A 26,431-nucleotide genomic window follows, 5' to 3' on the forward strand; every position below is an offset into this window, starting at 1 on the left:
CATGCTAATGTAGGGTGGTCGTTGTACCATAATCTCAATCAGTTTCTAAAATTGTCCCAATCCGGCATTCGCTATTCTTTGTTCCACCTTCTCCAGTTCCAAATAGTATATTTGAACTTACGTAGCCACTGGCGTTTGATAAGGCACCATGCGTCTCCATTAAGCTAAGGGGAACTGAACCTGTTTGGACGATCAATCGGTAAGGTATAGATTGCATGAATAATTCTGCGAGCTTCACCACACAATTTCAACTGCTTGGTTCACAACTAGCTAATGAAAGAAGATAAGAAAGTATAAAATACTTTCAAATGGGCTGAAAGAAAAATTAAGAAACTAATGAATCCTTTCTTTCATTCAGTTCAGAACAGACAGTCACGTTTGTATCGGAACACATCCCTTTTGTTTATCACTTTATTCCATCGCGTTGCGTTCGACAAAAAACATCCAATTAAAATCGTAATGACCGTTCGTTGACAATAGTCAAACAGTGGGCCAGCGATGCGCCGGCGGTGCATCACTGCAAGTTTGAAAACAAACTCCAGTTCCGTTACGGAATCCAGTGCAAGGCATTTGTGGTACATCCGGGTTTACGATCCGTGAGCTAAGCAGACAGGCAGTAATTAGAGGGAAGACCTCGTGTGCTGTGGATGATTCGATCCAATGGCGCCTTCACTGACTAGACCAACACACCGTACTCCGTCGTCGTACGTGCCGTTGGCGCAGGGGTGCAACTACTACCCAGAAGCTACCGATGCCTAGCTAAAGAAGTACACTGATTCCAGCACCTTCTGCAGATCGAAGTCTCCTTTGTCGGGACACTGCTGCAGGATGCGGTTGAGCTTGCGCTTGGTGAGATCGATCACGGAACCGTCGTTGCTTATTTCACTGTAGAGTAGAAATAGGAAAAGATGTCATTCTCTTCAGAACCTTGTAACAATATGCCGTTTGAGGGTTACGTACTTCTCGTCGTAGCTGTATTTTTGTACCAAAAACTTGGACAAATCCTCCAGAATCGGTTCGGAATGCAGAGCGACGAACTGTTCACGGCAGATCTGTGAAAAGGTATGCATATGGTGAGTAACGATGACCGACGGACTTATGACGCTTCTAATACCGTATTCATCGTGGGCACGGTACATGCGTGGGTCCAGTAACAGTCATGCACCGAGATGAACGTGAGCCCGGCCCGTTCGCAGTGCAGCGACGTCAGCATCATGTGGCTCGAGTCTAGCGAGTGGACAAAGTTCGGTGGAAACGCATTCTTCTGCTTCATGATGTTCGGTTTTTCAAACGAATCTATCGCAAAGTGTTCCGGAAGTTGTGCCGTGGATTTTGTACTCCCCGCTAGACGATCTGCACGATTGTATGGCTGAACAACCGGTAACCCTAGTGGGGTTACCCACTCGACGTTCTGCGCACAAACGGCCGATATGAGTCGGGCACAATCGGTGAACCAGTCCTGGATCTCTTTGGCCGAGGTAAACATTTCGCTAAGGGCATCGAACGTCTTATGGGTAAGGTAGCTAGAGGCAGGCCAAACCCAATCCTTTGGGAAATCGTCGATGTACTCGAGCTGACGAGCGATCTGCTTGCGCGCACCGTACCGTGTCACTCCATACACCGTCGTCATGACCGTCTGCTTGATAACCTTTCGGCGTATGAAACCCTCCAGAATGGCGGCCACTTTAATGTTATTTCGTACATCGCGGATACGGTTCTCCTCCACGAGTGCGGCTACCGCACTATACACATCCTGCGGTACGGCAGCCGGCGCCAGATTCACACTCACCGCACCGGGAGTGTCACGACCGAGGGCAGCATAGTGTTGCAAGCCATTGCACGAACCATCCTGATGAATCGGGAAGCCACTTTCGAACACTGATGCGAGAGTCAAAAAGAAACAATCAAACAATGTTACCAGTCGCGTCTTTGGGTTACTCACTCTCTGGATCCGGACAACGGTGCACCTTGGCAATTTCCATACAACAGGACAACGTTTGCCACGGTTCGTCCGACTTGCTCCACCACATCCGCCCGGTCAGTGGATGATCGGCTGAATCGAGAATATCGTCCATGATCTCGTCGGCGTACCGCAACCGCTCGTCGATCGACTCGCGTTTCTTCAGCCCGGTCAGATTGATGCAGTGTAGCTTCAACCATCGGAACCCATCCGGTCCGAGGGGCTTTTTCTGATGAAACACCAACAAACAGCGCGCGAGATCATGTCCGAGATGGTTCAAATGGGGCGGTATGGGATACACTCGCCCGCGGAAGTCTATGTTTTGCGGCAACCAAAACACCTTCCCGCGGTAATGACTCGCCAGCGATAGACGGTAGAGTGCGTCACACCACAGACTGTACATATCGCCCTGTTTCCGCTGGTGTACGAGCCGATTCCGGAGAAGCGTGTACTTTTGGAAACCACTCATCTCGCTCCTCGGCGTCTCATCCTGGATCGGTGGCATTGCGGACGGGGGCTCGGGTACGTCCAGCTTCACATTGCCACCGGCATTGAACACGTCGATGATGACATCGAGCACGGGTTCATTGACCACCCACGGTATGCTGGCCAGCTGATTGAGGGCATCGAGCGTTGGGTAGAGATCCTGTGGATCGGCCTCAGCGATACGTTCCGTCTGCTGGTGGGCTTGCTGGGGCAAACGGATCAGTTCCGACTTTGCCAACAGGTAGCCCCCGTTCGTCGGAGTGCTCCAGGGCTGCGGAGGACACAGCATCGGCACCAGGTTGATGTCGAACTTGAGTGTGCTCGGTTGCGACTTGCGGTAGAGCTTCATCAGTACGGGATGCGGTTTTATCTGCTCTTTGGCCATCTTCGCCTCGTAGCGAAAGAGCGTATAGAAGGCTGGCACCAGCTTCACCTTGCGCGTGTTGGTGCGGCTGGTCGCATTTACGTTGATCTTGAGATCACACTTCAAGATATTGTACAGGAACTTGCCCACTCCGATGACGGCCGCCTTCGGCCACGCCACACTCTCGATGTCCATGCTGGGACCGGTGTTGCGTGTTTCATGTACCAATCGTTGCCAAAGTTGACGTGGATTGTCGCTCGAGTTCCCGGTCGCCAGGGTGGTCGCATAGCGACCGTAAATCTCGTACGTTTTGTCCACCACACCGGCCATTCGCTTCTGCTCCACGTGGTAACGCGATTCGACCTTTCGTCCCAGGTCGCGGTATAGCTGCGAAACGACGAAACTGAACGTATCCGACCCTTCGAGCAGCATGTGCACCTCGTCGAGCAGAATCTCGGTGAACTGGGGCACCGATAGGGCTTTCAGGTATGGGAAGAGGTTGATCGTACGCGAAGCTTTCGTATCGGTGATCGCCTTCAGGGTGTTAAAATCCCGGTGGAACGCCATCGTGATCTGTTTCGCCCAGACTTTCTTCAACTCATCCACTTCTTTACGCTGAAAGAGGTAAGGGCTATTAAAGGAAGCCATCAGCCAATCGACTCGACGAGGATACTTACATACTGCAACACTAGTTGCGTTGGTTCGGGAAACTTTTCAATACTCTTCACCGACAGATGGCCGTCCAGCTCCAGCTCCACCTGTTGCTGCATCATCCGCTCCAGTGCGTCGCGAGTGAAACCGGCCTTCGGGTTCATTATCTCAGCCCCTGGGACTGACCCGTCGGCAGGTGGATGTGCTCCAATCGGTAGCACGTGCTCGTTGAGTGCATCGACCAAATGGTTGTTGTATGTGAGGATTGGCGGTCGATAGACGGGCTCGAATGATGGCGACAAGGAGCGGAAGAGACTCAAGATCACATCCCGCTGATCGTGCGTAAATTTACTCCGATCGAGAATGTCGTCCATCGTGAATCCATTGGCTTTGGCTTCCTGCAGATAAGCTTGCGCTTCATGCATCACGTCCTCGCTCCGTTCGAGGCGCGCCAAACACTCAAAGACTCCGGCGTACGTCTGAGCTGACGGTGCAATGTTATCTTCACGCAGCACGCGCAGCAGATCTCGTACCCGACTGAAGTTTCCCTTTCCGGCGTACGCGTGAATGAGCTGATTGTACGTCGCAACATCAAACTCGCGCCGTTTGCGTCTGTGCCGGTAGTTCAGGGTGGTGGCGTACGCACGGTTCACCAACCCCGTCGTGATGCACATGTCCAGATACGCGTGCAGCGTCATCTGAAAGCTGCGCTGGCGTGCCAGATTCTCCAGCTCGGAAGTTTGGTAGTACTTCGAGGCAAACTTGCCGCCAGCCTTCTTCTGTTCGTCCTCCATCTGTGGCCGATTTGGTTGATTTCCTTTGGTACGCTTCGTTTTGCCCTGTTTGTTCAACGAAAGCTCTGGTACGTCGAACGCTAGTTCAGTTTCATCCGCAAGGGTCACCGAATCTGGTTCGAGTAACGCTTCGCCTTCGATCACCGGATCCTCTAGTTCCTGCACGGGAACGGATTTCGTGCGGATTACCCGACGCTGGTGGATTTCCTTTAGCACGTTCACACTCTCCAGTATCTCGGACAGGGTTTCGGGTGAAATTTCCGTCTCGTTCATGCTGGGCCCGATGTAGATAACAGGGGTTTCCTCAAAGTTCCACCTGGAAATGTCCACCGGAGGAACCGAATTGCGTGTAGCAGCTGTGCCCGAACGGCCCGGGAAAGGTTCCAGAGCTATTTGATCATGGATGAAGTTGGCCAGCTTTTTGGCCTTCAGCTTCTGCACTGTCGCCTTCGTTTCCTTCGTATCACCATCTTTGACTGTAAATGACGATTACATTTCAAACGGTGACCCTTTAGTCTGCATTTAGCTACACTTACCGGCTAGCAGTTCGATGAACTTGCTGCCGCCCGATTTTTTCCGTTTAGTTTTCTTGCCCTCCAACGAAATTTCGGCCGACGGTGTCGTCGAGTGGACCCGTTTTATGTTGACCGTGCCATTGTCTGCAACAAGGAATAGTGATCGATTAGGGAACGTTTGTTTGCTTTTTCAGTGCGGAGCTCGCACATTGTTTGCATTACGTAAGCCGGCTAGTGCCGTAAGACGCATCTGTCAAATGTGCTCCGCGGCAGATAAGTACGACGCATAAGACCAATTACTCATACGCAATATTTTTGCGAGCACATGGTGGCTTACTGATACTTCCGGGAGAACAGTGCTTTTACTGTCCGACATGTCTTTCCTCACTTACCGTTAATGAGGAGCAGCTCTGAGGCGAGCTCACGGTTACATAAATGGGACACTTTTCTTCGCGGCTCGCAACGCACGACCACACGGCCATCGACACCGACCGTGCCGCTTTGTTGAGCGAGAAATTTATTCTTGCTTTGGGACAAACTTCGCAGACTAAGCATACGGAACATGTTCACCCACCGTAGCTCGCCAGGCCGGGTGGCGATTCGCAGATTTCTTCACTCCGCCCCACACGAGACCAACCGCGAGCACGTTTTGTTATGAAAACAGAGGGCTGTCATAAAAGACGTCAGAGCCTCATGCGAGTCAACTGTGGCAATTTGGCATTCGTTCAACAACCCAGCAACAGATGGCGCTGTCGCTAGTTATTTGAATTCTTAACGAGCAACGACCGGATTTTGACGAGTTGGTGATTTTAAATTTTTCTGTAACTTAAGTGGCACGATGTAGTAATTACCCTTATCTAATTCTTCGCACACATGTAAGTTAATGAAGGCATTTTCAGAACCGGGATTGTGTTTCTAATTGAACAAACGATGGCTTCTCCTATCATTGCAAACTAGAGTGTGCAATGTAACACCTAATTGATCAAGAATACTCTGATATGACTGACAAAAATCGTTTTAAACCTATAAAACTATAGTGCTTGTATTCGTACTTCTCCTCGACGTAGAATGAACTCTCTGCCAAAATCCTGTGAAAAAACATTGGTCTGATTGTGTGGTTGTTCATTTCAAGCAAACGAAATCTTTCATAAAGTTTATATCAAAAAGAAAATAATAAGAAATTTCTTAAGATAACCATTCAAATAGAATTGTTTATTTTTAGAATACGTTGCAATGCAGCAGCCTAAAACAAACGCCATCGAAATCAAGCCGATCGGAAAACCGAGCCATTTTCTGGAACCGTTTAATGCTGGTGCGCTTAGCTCCCACGATGCGGCAGTGCTGCGGAGAAGGTCATAACATAACGTTGCACTTTGTCCATCATAACCACGACCCTACGAAGCAACAACATAATGCTGTAAGTGCTGTGAAGAACGGGGCTTAAAGTAAACAACATATCCCAGCACCATCGATCGGGGCGGTGCATCTGGTTGTGTATGCGGGCCATTTCTTACTCGGCAAAGTGGTGTCGGAGGCTGCCACACAGGGTTCGGGTTTATGGCCCGGTAATAACGCATAACGAGATCGTGAGATGATATCGTCACATACGACGGAAGCTACAGTGCCGTCTCTGTTCTGACTCCTTACGCTTACGATTGTTGGGACCTTTTCGAATAAAACAATGAGGTCGGTGAAATTACTCTCACTCAGATCTTGGTGGTGCAATTTTCAGCAATGATGGTCTGCGGGTGGCACGTACTGTAGTCGCCGTTGCTGGCTTCTTGATCCTCACGAAGCGCTGCCTGTCCGCTGGCCGTTCGAGGTCGCTTGATAACGCCGAAGCTCCATATGGCTACCAACACATGTCGATCGATCATTAACTCTAGGAATCCGATCTTCACCGAGGCAAAACATGTGCGCACCATGTCTGCCATTCATCTCACATCACAAACAGCGGCAGCTCCGGGAGTCGTAGGGATGCGTTCTACGTTCCGAAGTGCTACGGGTTGCCAGTTTGCCGGTCAGCACAAAGACTAAGAAGCGGACTCCGGGACCGCGGTCCGGGGTTAAGTGCCATACGCAGCCGATCGAATCCTTCAGTCGGCGGTTTGCGTTCGGAGCGGACGGATCATCAGAAAGTGTCGGTGGACGCACACGGTGGAGTGATCAGTGAGAGTGATTTCATCTGGACTCTAGCACCTAGCACCTCGGTAGTGTAGTGTTATATTCTTCCTCCCGTAGCCATAAGCCCATGAATTAGTTATCTGCCCACCATCACGATCCTCGGGATTCTCTCGCTGAAAGTTGTGTAGGCTTTCTGTTGGAGTTCAAAATTGTGCCTTTCTCCGCTCGACCATTATTGGAAGTAACTTGAACCCTTAAGCACCGCTTGATGCTACTCAGAATCGATCTCGGATTTCTCGCAGCGATCGTTCCAAGCCGATCTGGGCCAGAGTGTTTGGACTACCGCCTCCATATGTAAAGCATCATTTTACACCACCCTTGAGACTCGGGATTGCTCTAATGGGTGCATTTACGATCGTAAGTCAACGGTCGACAGTGTGAACCCCGTCTCGTGGGAGACATGAGCCGGTGAACCGATTATCAGTCCGCGGTGCGGTTCAGGCGCCGGGCGAGATTGATGCGCGATTGTCGAAAGGTCAGGGCAGAAGCTACTTTCCGCGGCCCAACACCCGTAATAATCGTCTGTGTTTTTCGGAAATCAACTTCCAGAGGCAAACAGAAGCTGTAGTCTTTTTTCAGACACTGGAGTAGGGCTTACTTTCGCGTGTTAATATCGTGACATGAGTGAGCGACTTTTTCCACAGTTGTTAGCGGCTATGGGGCTGCTTTCACATGTTTCGTACGAATTCAGAGCTTCGCCGTAATATTGTACAATATTGATTAATTTAAAAACAATTTATCACTATTCGAAACGGCAAGACAATCGTTGACAAGCGGCGACCGATGTTCCGAGGCGCCGCCAACAAGGAAATGTGAGTAGCGGCCGAGCTTGGGAAAGAGATTGTCATTCACTCGCGCACAGCTTTGTTGTGCTTGTGACAAGTGTTTGATGATTTTTTTGTTGATTATTGAACGTTTTACAACACTTCCTGGTCGCCGTAAAAGATCACGACGATCTGCTGGCCTCATGAAAATTCTGATCGATGCGTGGCGATAGAAATGCATTGAAAGGCTAAGCCCATGGGACCGATTGAGACCAAGGATCTGATAATGGATAATTATTTTACTTCTATAAATAACTACACAGCTCTGGTTAAACTGTAGTTATATAGCAAAGTAAAAGATCCGTTCATATCGAGACCGTCACGTTAGTTCTAGGATAAGTAACGTACTCGGCTATCAATTGGTCCTCTAAAACTACCAGGCTTCAACAGTGTGGTAGATCCAACCGGCTTCACATCGCCATACTTAGAGGTCTATAGGCGCCTAGTGGCCAGAACTCGGGCCGGGAGTACTTTCCAAATCTTGATTGCTGACTTTGCTGAGTGATTCGGTTTAATGGAACGCATTAATAGAGTTTGATATTTTTCTGCCACTCATCCATTCCCGGTTCTAGGGTTTACCCGCACTTTACGTTCCTGCCGTATCGACGCTTCGATATCTTCCAGGCGCGGGTACAACGATGATGTCTCAGTTTTGCCTCGTCGCTGTGCTGTTCGTAAGTGCCCTCTCCTATCGAGGATCGGCTGCTCATCCTGCGACAGAAGTTACGTAAGTATAACCCTTTCTTCCGTGGGGTTCCCCCGTTTGAGGAGCATTTTTTGGGGAAATGAATGAAGGGACCGAAGCAGAAGATGCTTATGCTTCGCGGTGCGCTAAAACGAACGAAAACAGGGGCGAGCATAGCGGATGGCCGCATTAATTACCCCACAGGCTTCCACCACAGACAATTGGCTGCACTGTCCGAGGCTCGGAGCGCTTCGTTTGACCGCGGCCAGTTGCGCACTTCTCATCACACTATCACCACTGCTAAATCGAATGGCAATGAACCCGCACGCCCGAACTTTCGCAGATCATCAGCATCGGGAAACCCGGACCCTACGCCGAAGTTGGTATCCGTTGAGTGTAATTGGCCATAATTGAATGGCTGAACTTTGAACCCAAAATTTGAGACCCGCCGTCTTTGTGTTGGTGAGGTGAATGTCACGGCCATCTGTTAGGATCGGACCGTGCTCCATTCGGTGCCCTGGCTTCTGGCTGGTTCTGGTCGGTTTGAGGTCGTTGATGCGATGACGGACAGACAGAGATTCCTCCTAACCTTCAAAAGCAATCCGGATTCCCGATATTTCCCCGCGTTTTGCGTATGCATTGCCTGCACTGCACAATGCAACTTTTTTGATGTTTACATTCAGCGATTTTGCATCTTGTGTGCTGCTGTTGCTGCTATGGTGGCTGATGGATGCGGTACGATCTACACCCTTGTGGGATGGCCAGCGAATGCAAATTTTTACGATCGTCCATCGAAAGCTATATTTAACACACAACGCCTTTGGACCGCTGGAAGCACCACGTCGTTGCACCGCTCGGAACGGGAAATGGTGCATCTTTGGATCTTTGTTCTTTGGCCGCCAGCAAAACTGGGCAACGGCAGACTCGTGCCGTGCCGCTCAAGTAAACAGGAAGAGAGTATTTTTGGGTTTTATATTGCTCCCCGGGTCGGAACAATTGACGCACAACACCGTACTCGGTTCATGCTGTCGATGAATGGCGATGACGACCCTGACGGATTGCCTTATCCAAAGTAGCGTATTGATTTAAACATTTTTCAAATAAACAATCAGATTAAGTTTCCGCAGCAAGCGGAAAACATCTAACAAAAGATACATTACGGTTAAAAGTTGAAAACATCTTTGATGGAAATAAACTGGAAACGAACGACAATGCAATCGATAGAAATCAATCTTTTTTCATGATCAAAAGTATTTAAGCTAGTGATACAATTGAGCTAAAATAGCATGAAAAGAAAGAGTGTAGCGTATTCCGTTTGGTGTTCATCTCGTATGACATATGAGCTCTGGAATCAATTCTAAGCGAATATAAAGGTCCTCAGAATCTTCCGAACTATTGTGCGAAGAAATCAACAACCCAATCTAACGCTTGTGGCCTTATTCATGCCTCACGCAGCAACCAAGAGATTCGAGATGCAATCCTTTCACTGGTCCACTCGTACAATCAACTGGACAATAAGCTGGAGCGTCACGAGCAGCGCGAGCGGGCCCACGCCGAGCAGGTTAAGAAGAGTCTAATCACGGTGCAGAAGAACCTGCGTTCGCTGGAACCTCTGCCGGGTATGGTTAGCCGTCTGGAGGCACGGACTGGCGAAATCGAGACAACTCTCTTGCAGGTACGATCGCTGCCTAGCCAAACGCTGTTTTTGGGTCTTTGGGAGTGAAAGACCATTTTCTTGTTGTGTCCTACAGCACGGGGAGCAGATTGACAAGTTCAACCAGCAGCAGCGTGAAGTCAGCAGTGCCCTCGAAGCTATTCTGAACTGGTTGAGCAACAACGCGCAAACGCTGGAGACACGTGCCTCGACCGGATCACATCGCGAAGACGATGACGAAAGTGTGGCCGGCAAGCTGGACGAGGTGTCGGCAACCGTGCGTGAGTTGCGCCGCGAATTGGCCGAATTGAAGAGTGATCGTGATGCAACGGAGGTAATAGAAGGTAGTCGTAGCTTTGGTGCGGCACTGAGTTACACCGAAATTTGCCGTTTCGTTACAGGACGTGAACCGGCAGCTACTTAAGGAGACGGAGAAGCTGGTCAACTCTAAGCTATCGTCGGCGGACGAGATCATCGCAAAGATGGAGGAGAAGCTGTCGCAGTTCTACCTCACCAGCCCGGTGATCGCGACTCAGAACACCGAGTTTGAGGAGCGAGTGGTGAAGCAGCTGACGGGGTTGAGCGAGGCGCTGGTTGCGACTAAGGGTTCCGCAGGCAGCGGTGGACAGGAGCTGGCCACGCTGTCGACCGTGCCCGATAAGGAGTTCATGCAGGGTCTGGTGAACGAGGCCCTGGAAGCGATCAACGATATGCGGCTCGAGGTGTTGACCGCGTCCGATAAGAGCTTCACGAAGACGGCGACCAGGATCAAGGAGAACAACGAGGCACTCCAAACGTCGGTGGACGAGATACTGAAGCTGCTGACCGAGGAGCTGACCACGGCGGACGCGTTCCACACCACGGCCAAGGACCAGTTTAACGCGATGAACGAAACGATGCAGGGATTGTCTGCGTTCCTGCTGAAGACGGGCGAAAACATTCTGGACGCAAAGCGCGGCATCGATTACGGCATCCTGCAGATTATGCGCGAGGTCAGCGACGTGGTCAAGGCCAGCTCGGGCAGCCTCAATACGACCGTGTCGAAGCGCTTCGACGAGATCGGGGCAACGATCCTGGACAACCACAACGGAGCGCTGAGCAATCTCAGCTCGAAGATCGAGACCGAGATCAGCCAAGTGTGGCGCCAGATCGGCATCATGTACCAGGAGATTTCGTCCAGCAAGCAGGCACTCGACCGGCTGCAGGAGCAAACGGAAACGTACGTCAACGGAACGCTCAACACGATGGACAGCATGGAGGGCAAGGTTTCGCTCATCACCAACCGCATGACGGAGGTTGACTCCAATCTGAACTACCTGCTCGGCCGGCTGTCGATGGTGACGCAGGAGTTCAACCAGATCAAGCTGGGACTCGGCAAGGCGCTCGATGAGATCAAGGGCAGCTTCGCGGAGGTTCACAACCGCGTGAAGGGCCCCGGACCGCACCGGATCTCGTCGGAGGAGATGCTCGACGACAACGTGGGCACTCCCAAGTGAGGGCCAAGAGGGCAAGCGGAGCCAGCGGTGCCATACCATCGGTGGAAGTATTCTTCAGAACCAAAAACTAATCCGTGGCCAACCATATCGCTCTATGAACGCACGCGACGCTCGCTTCTCGTGCGTATGTATTAGCTATTAGGGATGTGTTTCAGATACTTTTTTTTCTTTATGGCGCGACGAAAATGACGACAGACCAAGAGGACGCGGAGCGATGAGCTTGAAGAATTCGTGTTTTACGTGGTAGGAATTTACTTATTAGATTAGACAATAGCGTGTGCGCTGCGTGTGCTTAAGTAAACAACAGAGATAGTAAAAGCTAAGCGGTGTATTCAGTAACTTTTATACAACTTGAATAAAACAACAGGTCACGAACAGCGAGTGTTTTGCTACGGTTACGATCTGCAAAATCAAGAAAAAATAATCCAAATGGCCACAACTTTCGCTGTTTAACGGATCAACACATTTAGAGTTTCTTCCCTCTTCCCCGTATAGATCGTCCTTCTTGTTGAATTTATAGCATAAATTTCTATTGTATTTATGATATTCATGTTGCCTAAGGATTCGTGAAAAACACGTGTTCGTTGGATCTGATTTGAATGAGATGCTCAGCGAATTGCATAACGAAAGGCGAAACAGTTGCAAACAGTTCAAACATTTACAGTTTACAATGCGTTCCAGTAATTAACCAAACACCAGGAAAAGCAATACACACACAGACATAAGCATAGATTTATGCGGCGAGTTTTTAAAAAATGATGTGAAACTCTTCCGCAATGGCTAATGATGTAACACCAACTAACGCATTGATATCGAACATCGTTGCTTTTCCCAAATCGTGTGCGGAACGTAGAGTCCAATATTGACACTCCACTTAGCGCCTGAGCTCACCTGTGCCAGCCTAAAAACCCGTTTTTACATTTTACAGCGGAAATACAGCAGCGCCCCCGCATCAAGCGGCACCAGTTTGGTTGGAAGGGAAAATGGATTTTTAATTATTCACTAGCGTTTAATTCCCGCTAGGAAGTGGCGCGCTTGCCGGTTAACTAACGCTATGGCACACCCGTAGCCACTGGCTTTTCCAAGCTCGAAGGACACAAAGCAAGATCGGGTCTCCACCACTGGCGGGGGAGCTAGCAGCTGCAGGCTGACACTGTTCGCCCAATCCCGCGTCCTGGGTAATCCTGGGGGTAGAAACGTCTTCTAAAGGCATCTTCACGTTCCCTGGCCGTGCTCTGCTCATTGAAGGCAAAAGCGGGACGTTTCCGCGTGGGACGGAAAGATGCACTGTCAGTAGATTTTTGCCACATGGCCCCGGCTGCCAGCGGGAGCTTGGAACAAAGGAACAGTGCTGAAGATGTGCTTTGATGTGAGACAATCTGGTGGCGCGCACTTGAGAGCGTCTCGGGGAGTGCGCTGCCACACAACAGCACAACGCAAGCAAGAAGCTTGAGAGGGGTGAAAAAATAACGTCCCCTTCTGAGCGCGACGTTCTACTCGTACCCAAAACACCGACCCAGCGAATGGAGTTCGTTTGCATGGAACAACATCATCCAAAAAAACGCACACCGAAACAACGAACGATGACCTGGACGGATGAGAGCGTCCTGTGCGTACGGTGAAACGTGTTTCTTTGCGCTGTTCCAAACGGTGAAATCGCGGACCTACTTTTAGTACAAACTGTTTTAAAATATAGCTTCCGGTTGTTTTACTTTGACGCGTGGGACGAGCGGCTGTTCACACTGTGATCTGGGTTGGCTGTTTTCAGGACATTCACTGCAATCCATTATTGACCGAACTACATTCAGCCGTCTCTGGCGTATTTCTTTCGTTTTCTGTGGCTTCTTTCTGGCGTAGTCGATGATAGTGGAGACGCGTTGGTTTTTAATTATTTTATAATTTTATTTCTCTGGTTTTAAATTACTTTCAGTATCTAGAATAATTTCAGTAAAGTTGTTTTCATCTCATCTGCCGCCAATATGCCCTAGCTGCTGTTAGCGCTCGCCATATTTATGTGCTTTGTTTGTTTTGCACGCCGCTTTCTGTAGTTCCATATGCACTCTGTATCCCGTTTGCTATCGTTAATAACGTCTTTCTTTTGTTTTCGTCCTCTTTTACTCTGTTTCTCCTTTTGTAGTGTTCTTACTGTTCTGCTCATCTCTCCGTTCAGGGTCCTTGGGTACGTTTTATGCGAATGCAGCTACTGCGTTTCACAAGAGAAGATTATGTCACTGCTCTTGCAAATGTGTTTTGTCTGTTAGTTTAATCTATTCTTTGTATTTTGGGTATGTATTTTCTCGCCTTCACCCGCTCGCTCCCGCCGTTCGCATTTCACTGTTTTCGATTTTATACACATTCGGTACATTTCAGTTGTCGGGTTTTGGTACAGTATCTATTCTTATGTTGCCGTCTGTCTAATCGCTTAGTTCGCCACCTCGCCACAGTTTTGTCCACGTGAGAAGGATGGTGTACACTTCGATTGCTGCCTCTCCTTTTTAACTAGTGAATATTGACTTTGAAGATAAACGTTTTCTCTGTTAATGTCGCGCGCCAACGCCTGTGGTTGCCCCGACCGGTGTAAGCACCGTTCGTGGAAGCTTGCTACGGATATTATTACCCCAGGAAAAGGTTAACAGCAGTGAGGAGAGTGAATTAGTCTAGTTTTTCTTTCGGTTTTGTATGTTCTTTCGTTTTCTTTTGCTATGTGGTTTCGTGTTTTATATTTTATTTCTATTTCTCCGGTTCAGTTTTTGTTTGCATTCTGCATTCGCCAACGAATTACCAAAAACCACAGTTAGGATTACACATTTTTCGCATTGTTACCTTCTTTACTTTCGCTTTTTCAGTGGTTCAACCGATTCTCAGGCAATGCATAGTGGAGAGCATTAACAGTATATATATATTTTTTTTCGCGTCAGCCTTACATTTTGTTCGTTTGTCTACTACCGCCCTGCTGGCATCTGCTTTGGATGTGGGTGACATATTTTTCGACTTCCGAAATGAAGGTTTCGGGTGAAACTCGAGCGCTTCTGGGCGCACTCCCGTCTGCTTCGCTGCTTGTATTTCGTATTATTTGCTCTTTTGCTTTTTCGCTACTAGTTCCATTTTGCTTAACATTATGCTTTATGTTCTTTTGTTTTTATTTTCATTTTTCATTCCCGTTGCAGCAGCGTTTGTGACTTTCCGTTTTCCCTAAACTATAAACCGTAGCTACTAAATAACATGTAAATGGCAAATCTATACACAAAATCGTTAATAATAAATAATCGTCGGGAAGAAGTGTAGAGTGTGGTAATTATTAGTTACTGTGCATAGCACCTTCTTCACAACGCGCCAGGTGCTTGTAACGGTGCATGTACATCGCAGCTTTGCTCGCGCAATCCACATTGTACCAACGACGGGCGCGACGAACGAACGTTTGCCGCAAGATAGCATCTACGCTACGCCGCGATGCAAGACGCGCGCGGTGTCTAATGACTGGTTTTCCTTGGTCCGAAAGAAGCGAGATTCTCTATCGTTGGTTGCAACGTTGACGTTTCAAACTGCGAGAAAAAGGTTCCGTGTGGACAGGTTGCGCGTGCTTTTTGCAGCCCAACGATCGACCGCAAGAAAAAAGGACCGCGAAAAATTGTCTCCCTTCAAGGATTCTGCCACATGGACACATACACACTTACTCTAGATGTTTATAACATAAAAGTAAAGAAAAGTTAGACACTACTCTTTACACGGTGACTTCGTGAAAACCGATTGTATCAATCGATTGTATCGTTAAATATTGAGAAAATGGAAAAAAGGAGAAAAGAATGAATGCTTCCCTATACACTATCATATCCATCGGTATCGGTTTAAAAATAATGTGTGAGTTTTTGAATTTAATCTTTTCAAAAGCACAGCCAAAATCAAAATTAAACGTTACGCGCTTCCCGTCGTGCCGAGGCGAGAGCTATGCCATGCGAAGGGTTACCGCGGATTCTAAATGTTTCTAGCGTACGCTTACACGCTTTTGTAGGTTACAGCTTTCAGTCATCTTAAAACTACGCATCCACACTGCCGACAAGTCGCGTGGTGGAGGGAAGGTCGAAACGCGGGTGAATAGTCTACTACTACCTCGTTCGCGTACTTCACAACAAGCTGGGAAGTACACTATACTATTGTGTCCGAATTTTCCCCTATTTCAATGTACTATTTGCCGGTTTTCTACTGCGGCTGGATGTTTACTGTCCACGTGTTTTTGTTACTACTGCTCTGTGTACACTGGCGTTTTTTTTGTATGTTTGTTCGTTCTTTATTGCGTAACATTTCCGCTTCCTACATCAATAGCTTGTGTGTCCGAGAGAGAACGTTATTTTGTGGTATAATTTACGTTAATCGCTTTTTACGGCATCGTTCTAACATGGGTGCATTTATTATTCTTTTGAAGTTCAATAGTCTTATTTCAATTTTATAATCCATTTTTACACTTTTCACTTTCCCCTTAGCGACTTCCGGTTGGCCTATGTTCGTTCTATTTGTAACGGTTTAAAACGTACTCTTTTCGTTAGTGTTTGTGTGTTTTTTTCAGCATTCGACACTCAAATGTTCTATTGTGTTCTGTATAGGTATGGTTTTTAGTGTGAGTTGCAATCAGTTTGCTCTCTACCGTAAGCTAAACAAAGCAAACGTTTGATCAAACGATCGAGTAGCTGGGACACTGTGAATGATAAGTATTTCTAAACCAAATACGCCGTTCTAATATCGGAAAGAGGAAATTGCGTTGCTTTTTGCAGTCGACAGGACAAATGTAAACATCGATCAGAAGGGGCGGAGTGGTAAAAGTTAGTGTGTTACACTCTAAGTGGTTGCTTTTGCGCTACTAAATTCGTGGACGATCAACCGAGATCGCTCTTAGTGGATTTGTTAATAATAAACCATCGCGTTCGGTCGTGCCATTGCCAGAATGTAGAAAAATATCGTATGTTCAAGTGTAGAGCGGTGCAGCTTCTGTTTTCCTCAATGCAACGATGCTCTCTATACGCAGTAGGACTTTATACAGGTATTTTGATTTTTGATTTCATATTGTTCGGTTGCGCTCTTTTCTCTCTCTGTCGAAAACTTGACGCTTTTCTTGAAGGTCTGCCTTCAATGCAAGTACATCGATGGTTTCTCTCTTGCCGGGCATAAACGATTTATGATTAGGTATCACCACTCTTGCCAAAAGATTGGTGTTACTACGAGCCACAGAGTGCCAACAGATCTCTTTAGCACAGCATCATCAATCGTGTACTCTGTAGGGAAACCAAATTGATAAGTCTCTGTTAACTCCTGCATTGATCCAGTTCAGTACGTCGATGTGATGCGGAAAAACGGAAAAAGATGGATGGAAGTCAAATGAGTGCCCAGTGTAAGAGGTTTGTGATGCCTTTAGGTAGAGTAAAAATAAACTCTAGTTACTCTGTGTAGCATTCGACATCAACGGCGCGGCGTACACACGCAAAATTGGCTATCATTTATTTAGTTTGTGTTACTGTATGTGTAGTATGGTGTGTGTACTTTGAGTAGTGAAAGTTACTTTTCCTATGAGTTTTAAAGCATACATTCTAATTTGTACTTCGTTTCGCAATCAGGAGTCTAGAAAGTGAATCTTAACAATGGTGATCGTACATGTATGTATATATATTTGTATATTCATATATTTTGTGAGCGAACGGGGGTACAGTGAGTGTCTGTGTATTTGCATATGCATTTGGTGTGTTACACTACTGTGTGCTATTGATAAGAAACGGTAGCTATGTTGGATTTTGTTTCGTGAAGATTAAATTGTTCCTTGTTTTCTCCATTTGCTATAATTTATCGAAATCCGCTTGCTCTTATGTGACTAAATTGCTTGTTGTCTCTTGCATTTCTTTTTTATGGACACCATTAGCGCCGATTCGTATAGTAGAGATGGTTGGCTTTTCTAGATGCTCCAAACTGCTATCGTAAGATGAAACCACCGCAAGTTGTTGTGCCACCAATGTTCCCGGAATCGAACCAAACCATTCAACCGAAACACTGAAACTGAACACATTCTCAACCGAAAAAGTCGAAAGCCCCGGGCAATGCATCTGCATTTTACAAAACGAGACCGTCCGAGAGGCATTATGTTGCGCGATTGTTGGTGACACACACGCCGCTGTCCATTTTTCTACATTTGATTTGATTGTATTAAATTTTTAAACGTTACTTAAGGCAAAATTGTTCGGCAAGTGTGCATGCGGTCCTGCAAGCCATTTCATTAGTTATTCTTCCCCCGGATTAGTCTAATCGCGTGCTATTGCGTGTGCGTGCGATACGTTTTACGTCGTTTGGTAAAGTCTACGAAAACCGACAGAACAACATGGCAGAACGGAAATTATGACACCGCTATGTAAAGTGCGCGATTATTAAGACGAACGATTCTCGTTGGAGATTGTTGTTTCACTAGTTTATGTTGCTTTTCCAAATGGCAGTTATTCGAAAGAGATTGCGCAGCTAATGGACTGAAAAATGTTGCCTTTTTTCAGTGTGCAGTAAACAACGGATGTAACGAACTAGCGATAGTGATGTATAGCTGACATTGATTCGCCCCGGTCCCGGTCTCACCACAAGAACTCAGTTACGAAAGGATCGATCTTTCTCTTTTATACTGTGAATGCACCGAAATTCGGAACCGCGCTATGTTACACATAAGCATTTATTTCGCCGGCAGGATGGTTTTTGTAATTTTTGTTCGCCGGAAACAGAAAGCTTTTAGCTCGAAGGAATTTGATCCCAACTTATAAGATCCAAAACAAAGGGAAGGATTAAATGATACTTTTTTGTTTATCGAAAGGCGTTTGCATAAATTATTTTAAAACAGCACTACAGTAATTTAAAGAACGAAACCAATGCTTTAAGCAGATAACTTAAGAAGTACACGTACCTACACAGCACGCCAGTAATAAATACGAATAAGGTTAGGTAAAGGAAGTTCGAAGCAACGTAAGTGCTAAATAAGGACACACGAACCGACAGAGATACCCCGTCGCGGATTGTTTAAGCGTGTTGTGTGCTTGTGTGATTCGTTTCTCTCAATCGGCTGAGCTATAGTTTTCGCATTCGCATCGGAAAGATACCAAAAGTAGCGCGTAAGCGGTTGGGTTTTGAACACAAACAAGCACCTAGCACCCAAAAGGAAGTTAGCAAGGTTGATGACAAACAAAAACACTGCACGCCAAGGCAGTGGGCTGACAAATAATCTCAATCTCGTCCTTCACTCCGGACGCTGATCCAATCGCTCTAGGATCGCACATTGGATCGCGACTAACAGTACGTAAGCGCGTAAATTATTCATTTGGCACACACCAGCCGATGCGAGAAGCAGATAAAAATTGAACCAACTGGCGTGCATAAAAATTGCAGTTATGCTCTGCATGGAAAACAGAACTCGGTAAGAACCTGATAATCGAACGCAGAAAAGCGTGTTTCAATCGAATGTGTGTATCAAGTGCTTCTCGTTCTGGTTGCCTTCATTCCAATTTAGACCCTATTTACACACGACGAAAGCGTCGGTTGCTTTCGTGTTATTTGTTGGTTGTTTGCCTGCACCCTGCACTTCTGATTAACCTTTGATTTTTACCACTATCGACAAGGTTCACCCATTAGCTGGTGTGGCGTAGTGCAGTTGTGTTGCTGCTACCACCAAATGTATCGTTTTCTTTTGGGATTTTTCTTCAAGCTGAAACGGGACTTTTGTTTTAAAAACAGTTTAAAACTAAACGGTTTAAGATTTATCCATGCTTATGCTTTGCGCTATATGTTGTTTCACCTAAACGTAATTACGACTTATGTTACTACTACCTTAACTCTACGCCTTTTGCCAATGGTTGGATGTTTTCTTGTTCCGCACTGCTCCCATTTGCTTGCTTCGCTTTTCCTCCTCCTGAACTGTCGCGTCCTTCGCGAGCTTTCGTTTGCTTACCCCGCATGCGGAATTACGGTTTCTGCCTTTTATCGAACCACTTAGTGGCTATTTTTCCAAGGAAACGAATTACTTTAGCACTACTCAGACAGCGATAGCCAAAAGCATCGAACGGAAGAAAAGCTTGCCGAGTTCGGTTTCCGATGCTGCCCACTTCGATTCACAGGATGTCTTGGATGTCGTTCCCCGTCTTCAAGGCGTGTGTGGCGCAGCCGGCAGAACTTGAACCTTATTCTCGGAACCTATCGCTTCCTTACACTATCTTGCTACACCATTGCACGGCGGCGCAATATTGAATGGTGAAAAACGCATTTCTAATCGCTTCTAATCGGGGCGGAGGAAGCACACTCTGACATCGATCAGAGAGGCGGGACCGGTTCGGTTTGGCCTCTAAACGTTAAATAATTCAGGTGGGACACAGAGAAACAGAAGGCGTCTTACGAGACAAAACAAGCGCTTCCGATTCGAGCCGGAACGGAAGGCCTTTCAGGATTAACAGAACCGGTAGCGGCAGAAGGTACTAGAAGCACGGTGGCGCTTGGCGAAACTATCAGTTATCGGCGGTGCTGCTGCTGTTGCTGTCGCTGCTGTTGCCGTTGGTGCGATTTGGCGAATCGTTCTCCTGGTTGCTGGCCGCGGCGGCTGTCGCTGCCGCATCCGGTTTGCTGCTGCTGCTGCTGCTGTGGATAATGGTTGGTGCTTTGGCTGCTCCGGAGAACCCCACTCCGACGCTGACATTGGACTCCGTGGTGGTGGTCACTACTGTTGCAGCTGATGCTGCCGTTGCCGGCGGTGGCCGTGTCGGTTCTTCCTCAACATTGGACACCGCACCACCGGAAGCTCCCGATGATGGCCGGGAAGAAGGTCTCGGTGATGTTGACGGCCGCCGGTTGGCAGCCGTCGAGGCAGGATCTAGCCCGTCGTCGCCCGCCGTGTCCCTCGGCGTGTCCGTCGCCGACGGGTTTTTGGTACATTTGGTCAAGGAGGCGTTCGGGGGCGGTGGAGACGCCACCGTCACTGCCACCGTTGTCGGGGACGCCGCCGCTATCGTTGTCGGTGATACAGGTACATTGCTGGCACTTGGTGGTGGTGGTGGTGTTGATGATTGCGACGAACCGTTCACGGGTGACGCTGACGACGACAACGAGGACGACAACAGGAGAGCCACCTTTCGCGGGTGTTTCGACGGTGGCGGCGAAATGTGCGACGCGTCGCCGTCGACGTCCTCGTCGGCTGCTGCTGCGGTGGCCGCTTCCGTCTCCGGAAGGTGGTGCTGGCTCGGTGCCTTAACGGTGGCAGCCGTAATTGACAGGCCCGCAGGAAGAAGCGCTGGCGGTGGCAAGGGTGTGCTGCTAGTGGCCGACGGTGCCGGAGCCGGTGGAGACGCCAACATCAGTACCGTAGCCGTCGCGGTCGCCTGCACCGTATCGTCCGGGCTGCGGCGTAGCAACTTTTTCAGCGGCTTCATGATGATTTCCGACTTTTCCGGAAAACTGTTCCGCCGTTCGAGCAGCTGGCCGCCCGTGCCGCTGCTTCCGTTGCTAACGAGCGACAGTGGCGACGGTGGCGTGGACGAGGATGTGCTAGATTCGCCGCCACCCATGAGCTCCACCACGCGCTCGTCGGCGTGCTTCTGATGGTGCTGCAGCAGCTGCAACTGCTGGCTGTGCAGCCGAAGTGCCTCGATCTTCAGCACCGCCCGGTTCAGCTCCTGCTGCAGGTGGACCAACTGCTGCTGGTGGTCGTCCTTCTGTCGGTGCAGCTCCAGCAGCTGGTCGTCCTTGGCGCGACTGTCCAGCTGCAACCGCTGGTTCTCCAGCGCCACCATTCGGTTCTCCTGGACCAGCACCTTGAATAGGTCCAGGATCTGCTGCCTGGTTTTCGGTTCCACGTCCTTCAGCACCTCGCTGATCAGCTCGATCGGCGACGCCCCGTTGCTGCTGTCCGGTTCGCCCGCCTGGCTGTCGTCGTCCGTGTCGGTCGACAGCTCGAACTCGGAGTTGCCCACGACGGGCACTCCGTTCTTGTGGATGATCGACGCGGCCACCGCTGCCGGCGGCCCGTGGTGAGATCGATGGTGCAGCATGTGACCCTGCTGGTGGTGATGGTGGTGATGGAGCGGCGGGTGATGGTGCGGATGGTGGTGCAGGTACACCGGTTGATGGTGCTCCGCAACGTGGTGAGGTGGAGATGGCGGTGACTGCTGCTGTTGCTGCTGCTGGTGAAGCAAGTGTTGTTGGTGGGTGCCGGGCGAGTGCCGCAACGAGAGCGGACTCGTCCGATCGGCCAGCGGCGGACTGAGGGGTTCCTTGATCAGCACCAGCTTCGTATGCTTGTCGCCCACCACCGTCCGCGAGCCACCGTTCATCGCGGCGATCGCGCTCATGTTGATCGGCGGAGGCAACGGTGACGTGGACGATGTGATTTCGTTCGACCCGGAGTGCCCATCCGGCGGAGGGATCGTTACCGGGCTGTTGCTTTGGCTACCGCTGCTCCCCCCGCTGCTACCGTACGGAGCCATCGAGGAGATTAGCACGTGGCGTTGCTGCTGCTGCTTGGCGATGATCGTACTGATGGCGATCCCGGTCGGTGCTGGCCGAATGTGAGGTGGTGGTGGCGGTGGTGGCGACGAACAGGACGACGATCCGGCGACCGGAATGTGTGCGGCGCCGGTGGGTGGTGGTGGGCTGCCGTCCAGGTGGCTGGCCGATGGTGGCGTGCCCGGTCGCTCCTGCTTGATCTGCACGTCGCACTTGATCACCGACCGCACGATCGTGGCCGTCTCACTGCCCGCAGCCGACGGCAGCATCGGCGGCTGCGGTGGCGGCGTCGGAGGATTTTCCTGCTTGATTTGTACTTCACACTTTATCACCGAGCGCTGCTCCTTGTTGTCGTGGTCCCGTGGATGCGGTGGCTGCACCACCGCCGCCGACGAGGACGAGGACGACGATTCTTTGCAGAGGATCGACTTGCGGGGTGCCAGGGCCACGTTCGGTTGGTACGATCGCTCGAACTTGTCCGTCTCCGACATGGGGACCACATTTTCCGGGTTCTGCAGCAGCGGCGGCTCCTGGCTGAGCGCTAGGATCGTGCCGCCGGGCGACGTCGTCCGGACCACCGTGCCGTTGACGAGGGCGGTCGTGCCGTTGGCGTACGGGCTCCCGTTGGCGGCGGCGGCCGCTACCGCCATCTGCTGCAGGATCAGCTGCTGCTGTTGCTGCGCGTACTTCTGCGCCTTCTGCGCGGCCCACGGGCGGAACGCCGAGCTCGTCTGCTGGTGGTGCGCCTGGGACAGATGGTGTTGCTGCGAGCCGACGATGTGCTGGGACTGTAGCCGGCTGCTGCTGCTGCTGTGGTACAGCGACGTCACGTCGCCCATAAGCTTTGGTTTCTTCAGTGGAATGTCCTGCGGTTCGTTCTTGATCAGCAGCGCACCGTCCTCGTGGGGGATCTGAAAGATCGGACAGGAACAAAGGGGGTTCGTTAGTGCCTACTACTGCAGAGTGTTCCATCTAGTGTTTGGATTTTAAACTACCGAACATTTGATATTTAAAATGCCAAACTTCATTCTGGAAATTGTATACATTTAGTAAAAACTTGGACATCTACGAAATGTGATGGTATATTCTGGTAGAAAATTGGGAAATATTAAAAATTTATTTTCAAACTGGCCTTGCCTGGCCTGCAACAGCATCACTGTTAATCTCTGTTGCTCTCTGTAATGTTGTCTTTTTGGCGACTGCTCTATTAACGATAGCCGATGCTCTATAGTTCGTCGCTCGGTGTACTTTACGTGGAAAGCCCCATAGGAAGTTCCCGATAGAGGCGAAGAATTTTAACGAGTTAACACCTCGTCCCATCATCAGCACCACACGGATGAAGGTCATTATGAAACTTTTTTTTGTTGGTCCACAGTTGCCAATCGTTTTCGCCAAACTCTTCCCGAGCGAACCCGAGGCTGTGACCCTCTCCGGTGGCTTCGCTACGCAAAAAACCGGGTGACCAACTCCATGTTCTGGCACTTCCCGTACATGGGGCGAAATGGTTACTTCCTTTCCGGTGGCCGGTGGAAAAGCCGGCTGGTGGTGGACAGACGAGGTGGAATGTACCGGCTCTGCTGATCATCATTCCGCGACAAACGAGTGCTAACAATTCTTCCGCCCGTGCCCTGAGAGTCCGTCCATTCAAAGGCTGCGCGCGGTCAGCTGTATCCTGTTGTCCCGCGCACGGCGAACATTCCGGTGTGCAAGATCCCTTTTCTTCTTGCTGCTGCCACCAACAGACCAGAAAAAGTCATTTCATAAATTAAGTTATCACAACGAGTCCCAACATAACGTCCCCCAGAGTGACAGAGAGAGAGAAAGAGTGAGAGACAGGCTTCCCTCGGGCACATTCCTCTGCACGGTTGCACTTGTCATCCGGCGGCGGCCGGAGCTGGTGGAGAGCTGATTGAGGCCCAACCGACACAAGAGCTCATGCAGCAACACAGAAAGGAACAAAATGGAACACCACCAACTGGCCAAGACATTCACATGGCTTTATCCTTCTTCCCGTTCGGGGGCATCGAGAGCCCTTCGTTCCCCGCTTGCAGCAGCAGCAGCTCTACACTATCGCCACAGTGTCTCGGCCGGGCGTGTCTGGCGAAAAAATGCGTCCATTTCCTATCCATTTTTTCGCCATCAATGGCGAAACTGCATTATTTCAGGGCTTTTTATCGCGACCGGGCGATCCCCGGCGGACGCTGGGCAGCTCCGAAAGTACTTGAGAAACCGAACGGTTCCCATCATGTAATCGATCAAGCGGTTTGTTTTAATTATAAAAATTCGGAAAATTAATTACTGAATTTGTAGTGCCTTTGTGTATCGAGATGATATCGGTGCTCGAATTGGATGATTTTGAAGAGTGATTGATTGGTGTTGCCAAACAAGAAGACACGAACTGTTGGTGTTAAGAGGTCCTGCTTTATCTATAATACATGGTTGAATCCTTTGTGAGCCTTGAAGAGGCTGGGGTAATGATTTCGCACGACTTTTTGATCGGCCCTCAGCCGTCATTGTCGTAAAGTCTTGAAGTGGAACTTATCCATCCATCAGCGAGACCGAGAGGGCCGAGCCTGTCGGAAAGTCGGAGATGTTGGTGGTGACCACCGGCTGCACCATCCCGGAGCGAACGTGATGGTCCCCGCGTCGCGTCGTCGTACTTCTGTCATTTATTTATATTCATCTCCCGTCGTGTGAACTGCACTTTTTGTGCCGTCCCGCCGTTCTCTGTCGCCATCACTCTCTGGCGGGCTGGCTGGCGCTGACGCATCGCTTTACGCGTCTTCGGTTGGTGGTAAGCACCACCGTGGAACAATTATGTTTTGCCGTTGCCGTCGGTTTTTTCGTATCGATTCCGTGGTCGGGGTCGACCACGAGGAGGACTCGGTATGCGACGGTTGGGCGAAGATACACATGATTGATAATTGAACTGGTTTCGCTTGGCTTTGTGCCAGCTTGCGGGAGAATATTCACTTTCTGGTTGGACTGACTTAGCTAAGCCTCGCCACCGGCCATGGTCGACCTTGAGCAGCGGGACAAATGCAACGGAATCGATTCCGAATCTGGTACGTGGAACGACAGGTTTACGGTGTACTTCAGCATTATTAAGAGCTGGACTCAGTCAGATTAAAGCATTTTCACCAGATACTGAGTTTTTCAATACGCTTACTTCAGCTTGTTCAAGTTCAATAAGAAAAACACAATTTTATGGTTTCAAATACTTCAGTCAAAATATTGGTTATACTGCTTAATGAGATGGCTAGGCCTTATACTAAATATTTTTCAGTCACTCGAGATTTTCCAATACGATATCGTGCATTTTTCCTGCGATTGAAGGTGATTCAACGCTTCAACGCTTGTACGACCACGATTAAATTCAGCAACACATCACTTTATTGTATTAATTGAAGGCGGAGGACTCTATAACTTCTTTCAACATTCGTTCAAAAGCATCGTTTGCTTTTAAACCTTTCAAAAAAGAAAAATTAAATCACTGCACGATACTTTATTTTTACAAATGCAAAAAATACTGTGACAAGTCGATACTAAATGGCTTGTAAATAAAGAATGAAGTGACAGATTGAAATGAAACTTCACATACTTTCATATGAAGATTTTACCAACTCAACATAAATAAATTAGGTTAGCAGCAGCTAACCCCTCTGTTAATGAAGCTCAAAACTTATTGAACGGCATGGTAGATTGCCGTTTTAGCTACTGACACGTTGTACAAAAAATTTACATAGATTTACAAACAAACCTTAGGTCTACAAACCTTAGTCTCTACGGTGTATACTACTTGTCTGTTTTAAAATCGCATGCTATGGGAAGACTAAATGGCTCAGACTTCTTCAAAGAATCAACCAAGAAGAACGTTTAGAAGGAGAGAAAACAAGCAGATTCTTCCCCGAACGCCGCTCACTGCTTCACGAGGGTGAGCCACCGCACCGTGTCCTGCTACACTATTAGGACCCCGAACGCAACCGGCAAACAAACGAGCAAATTAACGCGCCTTAGTCAACATAATTAATGCTAAAGACAGCGCCAAACCGCTAACCGGTACCAGTGCCGCGATGCAAACGATGCCACGGCGATGGGGTCTCGGGCGACGGCGAAGGCCATGGCGACGATCGCCGCAAAATCGATCGTCTAACGGCCAGGACCGAGAAGAGTGTGACAATGTTGCAGAAGAAAAGCGACTCCGACTTGCTGCAAGAACGCGTCGCCCTGCGCCGTGCGATCGTTTTTCTTCCGATGCTCGCAAACGATTATGTTGTGGCGAGAGCCTATCGCCTATCGACGCATAATAGTCTCGTATTAA

The 26,431-nt window shown here is 49.1% G+C and overlaps 3 protein-coding genes across 3 annotated transcripts; 1 reads left to right on the forward strand and 2 right to left on the reverse strand.

Moving 5' to 3' along the window:
* Positions 1-385: 385 nt before the first annotated feature.
* On the reverse strand, positions 386-5,356 carry LOC131208273 (DNA-directed RNA polymerase, mitochondrial). Its single transcript, XM_058200941.1, has 7 exons — positions 5,163-5,356; positions 4,792-4,914; positions 3,488-4,731; positions 1,943-3,425; positions 1,115-1,878; positions 961-1,052; positions 386-885 (listed from the first exon to the last, which is right to left on the reverse strand). Exons 1-7 carry the CDS (start codon positions 5,332-5,334, stop codon positions 756-758), a joined length of 4,008 nt encoding a protein of 1,335 aa, XP_058056924.1. The 5' UTR covers positions 5,335-5,356; the 3' UTR covers positions 386-755.
* A 1,514-nt stretch (positions 5,357-6,870) lies between these two features.
* Positions 6,871-12,043, forward strand: LOC131209400 (uncharacterized). The gene is made up of 5 exons (XM_058202459.1): positions 6,871-6,980; positions 8,351-8,505; positions 9,919-10,138; positions 10,215-10,451; positions 10,519-12,043. The coding sequence occupies exons 2-5, from the start codon at positions 8,417-8,419 to the stop codon at positions 11,611-11,613; spliced, it is 1,641 nt and encodes a 546-aa protein (XP_058058442.1). The 5' UTR covers positions 6,871-6,980; positions 8,351-8,416; the 3' UTR covers positions 11,614-12,043.
* An 8,077-nt stretch (positions 12,044-20,120) lies between these two features.
* On the reverse strand, positions 20,121-23,457 carry LOC131207838 (lysine-specific demethylase 9-like). Its single transcript, XM_058200468.1, has 2 exons — positions 23,359-23,457; positions 20,121-23,021 (listed from the first exon to the last, which is right to left on the reverse strand). Exons 1-2 carry the CDS (start codon positions 23,455-23,457, stop codon positions 20,121-20,123), a joined length of 3,000 nt encoding a protein of 999 aa, XP_058056451.1.
* Between the last annotated feature and the right edge of the window lie 2,974 nt (positions 23,458-26,431).

This window comes from Anopheles bellator, chromosome 2 (genome assembly GCF_943735745.2).
Source record: "Anopheles bellator chromosome 2, idAnoBellAS_SP24_06.2, whole genome shotgun sequence".
NCBI lineage: Eukaryota > Metazoa > Arthropoda > Insecta > Diptera > Culicidae > Anopheles > Anopheles bellator.